The 6,062-nt window shown below is 28.5% G+C and overlaps 1 protein-coding gene across 1 annotated transcript in view; it reads left to right on the top strand.

The window, feature by feature from the left end:
• The window catches only part of LOC107845816 (endochitinase 4), a 13,800-nt gene extending 8,238 nt beyond the window's left edge, over positions 1 to 5,562 (top strand). Inside the window, exon 3 of the mRNA XM_016690306.2 lies at positions 5,214 to 5,562. Coding sequence (XP_016545792.2) covers positions 5,214 to 5,234 — 21 coding nt within the window. The 3' untranslated portion in view covers positions 5,235 to 5,562. The remainder of the gene's footprint in view (positions 1 to 5,213) is intronic.
• Positions 5,563 to 6,062: the final 500 nt, after the last annotated feature.

The raw sequence follows: 6,062 nt of genomic DNA, 5'->3' as shown, positions 1-6,062 counted from the left end.
CAAGCGACTAAGTCACCTAACAAACCACATTCAAAACAATAAAATCTCATTCAAAGTCCCTAAACTTAATCATTTTCAAGTGACTAAGTCACCTAACAAACCACATTCAAAACAACAAAATCTCATTCTAAGTCCCTAGACTTAACCATTTTCAAGCGACTAAGTCACCCAACCAAACACATTCCAAACAACAAAATCTCATTCAAAGTCCCTAGATTTAACCATTTTCAAGCGAGTAAGTCACCTAACAAACCATATTCAAAACAACAAAATCTCATTCAAAGTCCCTATACTTAACCATTTTCAAGTGACTAAGTCACTTACCAAATCACATTCAAAACACAAAAATCCCTTTTAAAGTCCTTATACTTAACCATTTTCAAGCAACTATGTATCAAAACAAACTACATTCAAAACACAAAAATACCCTTTAAAGTCCCTAGACTTAACCATTTTCAAGCAACTAAGTAACGTAACAAACTACATTCAAAATAAAAAAAATCTCATTTAAAGTCTCTAGACTTAACCATTTTCAAGCGACTAAGTCACCTACCAAACCACATTCAAAACACAAAATCCGCTTTAAAGTCTCTACACTTAACCATTTTCAAGTGACTAAGTATCAAAATAAAATCACATTCAAGAAACAATCAACAACAATGCTAGTGAATCGCATAAGGCCACACACGGCTTCACTAGACTTCAATATGAACAATAATAAGAAGATAACAATGCTAGTGAATCGAATAAGGCCACACACGGCTTCACTAGACTTCAATATGAACAATGAAAGAAAGTTAACAACAATAGTAAATCGCACAAGGCTCCACACGACTTCACTATGTCAACATACCTTTGATATTTTCCTTAATTTCTTGATATTTCAAAATGGCAGCTTCAATCTGTTTATAGATTCTCTTACGTGAAGCTGCAATATCGAAAATGATGAGCTTAGCAAATTAAAAAATACACTACTACAATTTTCTCCAAAATAACAATCTACTCTATGCAAGATATTACTCATTACTCATTTACAAAATTATCTTTAGTAAATGATGTCAATATTTAAAAGAGCTTACAAATGAACAATTCATAAGATTGGAGATGTCATATTAAAATATACAATTAAGACTATACTAATAAAATACAACTTAAGTATACTTCTACAAATATTCTTGAAGTTTCCTTTTTTATAATTTATATATTAGTCCTAGTTACCAAAGGAACAAATAAAAAACAAGAAATGGGAAAAACTAAAATATAGTAGTTTATCCCAATTTTCCCATTTTCAACCAAAACATAAGAACTAGGGTTTCAAAAGTCAAATTGAAGTGAAGTAGTTAACTCAAGATTCATCCAATTCTGCATATTTTTCGTTATAATCTCAACATTCTCCACTCAATTGCCACTCAATTTCAAGCTATCAACATATTACTATTGTCGTTGATTTGAAGTACACAAACAGATACCAAAAAAATTAGGAAAAGGAGAAATGACAAACCTTATCAACGCCAACTGATTTGGAGAAACCAAAAATTGCAACGAAAATTCAAAATTTGGAAAACTGCTAGCGAGTGTTTGGGTTGAGAGTGGAAAATTCGAGTGTTTGTTCTTTTTTTGGTGCTATTTCCCATTTGTTTTGCGGGTCTTTGCTATCAATTGGGAATTTTAATTAGTTGGGTGGGTCGGGTCGGGTTAATTAGTAATAATTTTATTTATTTTTTTAAATTAATAGAAAAACCGACCACGAGTAGTCGATTTTCAGAAATAATATTGAAAACCGACCACGTGTTGTCGGTTTTTACATTTTTTTATAAATTAAATTTTAATAAACTACAATTAATAAATTAAAATAAATTAATAAATTAATATTAAATTTGAATTAATTATTTTTCTAATAAATGTTATAATATTTATAATAATATCCAATTAATTTAATACAATGTTTATATATATAAATCATATAATTAGATAATTTTATCATCACATAAACACAAGTAGTATATTTCCTCCAACCCATAATAATATCAATTAATTTTGTAAATTACGATAAATTTTTGGTTCCTTAGCTGTTAATTACGATATTATATATATATATATATACTTGTTAGTCAAATAAATTATCGACATCTTACGTTATTACAACTTCAACAATATACGTGTATCTACATTGACACAAAATAGTATATCTATTTCTTCAATAGTATGATATCAATGTATTATTCAAAATCTATATTGTGATATATAGATTCAGTTATCGAGCTTTCGATTACTGCATATATCACTATACGAGATATAAATATCACATACACGATTTTTTTGCCCATAATATTATTCAACGTATTTCACATATACTCATATTCAAAAAATTTAAGCGAAAAAACTTAAATTCATCATCAAATTTGGCAGTCATTCAAAATTCAAAGCAAATGATAAGTATATGCCAGTTTCATGATTCAATTTTCTGTCTCCCTCCCTTACTTCCTTCCTCCCCCTCTATATAACTCGTAATACTTGCCTTATGTTATTACAACTTCAACAATATACGTGTGTCTACATTATATTGACACAAAATAGTATATCTATTTCATCACTACACAAGATATACATATATATAAATATATTCAATTGGCTATCAGCATTCAAATATGTATACATCACATACCCGATTTTACTATCTCAAAATAATATACAACGTATTTCACAGAAACTCAGTTGAATTATCGGTTCGTTTATCTTATGTCATTAATATATATATATATACCTATATATACATACACACACGTATATATATACCTATACATACACACACACACACATATATATACACATTATCAACTATATCAATACGTACTATATACATCACATACGTACACGAGTATCTTATCCAATAATATAACGCGGCGTATTTTATATACGTACTATATACATCACATACCCGATTTTACTATCCCATTGTATTTCACATATACTCAAATAAATTATCGGTTGGTTTATCTTATGTTATTGATATATCATCGCTATATAATATGTATATGTTATATATATACATATAACAAACACACACATATACACACTATCGACTATATCAAGTTTAAAATACGTAGTATATATATCACATACGTATACAAGTATATTATCCAATAATATAATGTGATGTGTTTCTTATACATACTTAGATTAGTGATCGATTAATTATATTGGATTAACTTAATATATTAAGTTTTGATTATATATATAATTAGGTGTTACTTAAGATTATTTAATTTTTAATTTTTTTACTTCAAAAATCGACCATAAGTGGTCAATTTTGTAAAAGTATTTTTTAATTATTTTTATAAAAACTGACCACTAGTGGTCGATTTTTTAAAATTATTATTTAATTATTTTTTTATAAAAACTGACTACTAGTGGTCGGATTTTTTAAAAAAAATAAAAAAATCATTTTAAAAAACTTAATTTAAAAAAAAAAACGACCACTCATGGTCGGTTTTATTATTTTTTTTTAAATTTTTATTTGTTAAATAAATGATAATTATTATTAAAATTATTGTAATAATTATTTTGATTTTTTAAAATATAAAATCGATCACTAGTGGTCGATTTTTTTTTTTTAAAAAAAAAAAGGAATTCAAAAACCGACCACGTGTGGTCAATTTTTTCCGACCATAAATTGTGGTCAAATTTTTGTGTTCGGCTTTACCCATTTTTTTTAGTAATGCAATCACCAAAGCCGTCTTACCATGATGTCATCACCGGAAGATGGCAACTATCCGGCGCTGACCGAGTAGCCAATCGCCTCCCTGGATTCGGTGTCATCACAAATATCATCAATGGTGGCCTAGAATGTGGTCATGGCAAGAAAACAGGGTCCAGGACCGGATTGGGTTTTACTGGAGGTATTGCGGAATTCTTGGGGTTAGCCCTAGTGACAAGCTTGATTGCGGCAATCAGAGGTCTTTTGGAAACGGACTCTTAGGGTTGTTTGGTTTGAAAATGATTATCTCGAAATAACTAATTATTTCGATGTTGTTTGGTTTGAAAATAATTATTCCGGAATAATTAATATCGAAATTAGTTATCTCGAAATTATCTGGGATAACTTATCCCATATGGGATAAGTTATCCCGAAACTAAGGGGAGAATGGTGGGATAAATTATCCCAGATTAGATTAATTTCTCCAACCAAACAAAGAAAAATATGTTCTTCTATTTTATTCCAAAATAATTAGTTATTCCGGGATAACCATTTTCAAACCAAACTACCCATTAGTTAATAATATGTAACAACTTCGTCACCTGTTTTGTTGTGTTATCTTACAATGCAGGGGACAGCTATAAATAAAGTTACTTATGTATTGTGATCTGTGTGAATTGTGATTGTAATCCGATGGGACCACGACTTGTAATAGTCTTCTATAATAAACAGACTTTTGTCCACGACAGTGTATGGTTCTTCTTCTGTACTTGCGAGGGGTGTTAATGAACATTATTGAAGCTGGTTAATCGATTGAGCCATTTCAAAGCATTTAAGTTACCATAATTTAACCTTATTATAATTGGTTAGTTAACATTTTCTAAAGATTATCAACCGGGAGCTTTATTATATCAAACTATCTGTTTTCAATAAGTATTACTCCCTCCGTTTAAAAAAAATGATCTAATTTGACTTGACACAGAATTTAAGAAAGTAAGAAGACTTTTAATTCTTGTGGTCCTTTATGACAAATATACCAAAAAACCCTTCAATCTTGTGATCTTAAGCATGACACGTGTAAAGTTTAAATTTAAATATTATTAAAAAAGAAAAGGATTATTCATTTTGAAACACACTAAAAAGAAAAATAGATAATTTTTTTTCAAGTGAGAAAGTATTAGATAGAGTCACTATTTGTTATCTATTAAGTAATCTGATTGTAAAAATATTTTTCTACATTGTTAATTCACACCACAGCCTCCTCCTTTGTTTTGTAACGGTGTTTGTGAGTAAAGAAGTTTTAAATTGAATATTGGTGGTGTGTTGATGCTACGACATGTGTTAGGTGGATTTGGGTGTACGACAACTTCAATTAATGACACATGAAGAGGTTATTCACTTCATCATGTCAATATCGTGTGAATTTCACATGTAAATTAATTTATACTGTAATAGATCAAAAACACATGCCAAATCAAGTGAATTTTGTTTTTCTTTTTCATGTTTGCAATTACAGTCATCTAATCAACAGAGGTAGGAAGATACATGTCTCGCAATGAAGTCGCCATCAATCAGCCTCATATTTTCCCACACGCATTACTCTTTCCCTTCAAAAGTTCCAACTTCGAAGATCAAATCAATGTGCATGTGTTTGTAACACATTTGGTAACCTAACTTTGTATTTGTGTTTTCGATTACTTCCGATCATGCCCCTTGAACTTTATTAAAGGGAAAGCATTCCTTACTAAGTGAGAGTTTGACTATGATAATTAAAAAAAATTACTTTATTTCCAATTTTTCAAGTTGAAATTGGAGATGCACTTGTATTTGGTCATATTTTTTATAAAGGAGATTTAGAATTTAAATGTGTGTCTAAATATAATCTATACTCTTCAATTTCTAAAAACTAACAAAATTATTCAACTTGACTAAATTAGCTCAAACATACAATCAAATTTGTTCTACCATGTAATATCTCAAAATAGACCCTCACATAATTAATGTCATAGATTAGATCTCATATACGAGTTACTACATTCTATTATTCACTTTTATTTCAAATTTTTGAAGTTAAATTTGTGTTTGGTTATAGTTTTTTCAAATGATATTTGATTGTTTGAATGTAGTTTTCATGGAATATAATTTAAAAGAGATTATTTTTATTAAAATAGTTAAATTTGAAAAAGAAAATATACTTAAAGTGAAAAAATAAAAACAGAGTTTTGAATTTCAAATACAATTATTTTCATGGCCAAATATTGATTTTTAAATAAAAATGAAAAAAAAAAAAAAGGTGAGATTTCTCAAGGAACGAATCCTTAATTTCTTTCTATTTCCAGAACTCCAATTCAAAATTTATAATAAA

This window comes from Capsicum annuum, chromosome 10 (genome assembly GCF_002878395.1).
Source record: "Capsicum annuum cultivar UCD-10X-F1 chromosome 10, UCD10Xv1.1, whole genome shotgun sequence".
NCBI classification, from domain to species: Eukaryota; Viridiplantae; Streptophyta; class Magnoliopsida; order Solanales; family Solanaceae; genus Capsicum; species Capsicum annuum.
The sequence above is the reverse complement of the archived record's forward strand: the minus strand, read 5'-3'. Positions and strand labels throughout refer to the sequence as shown.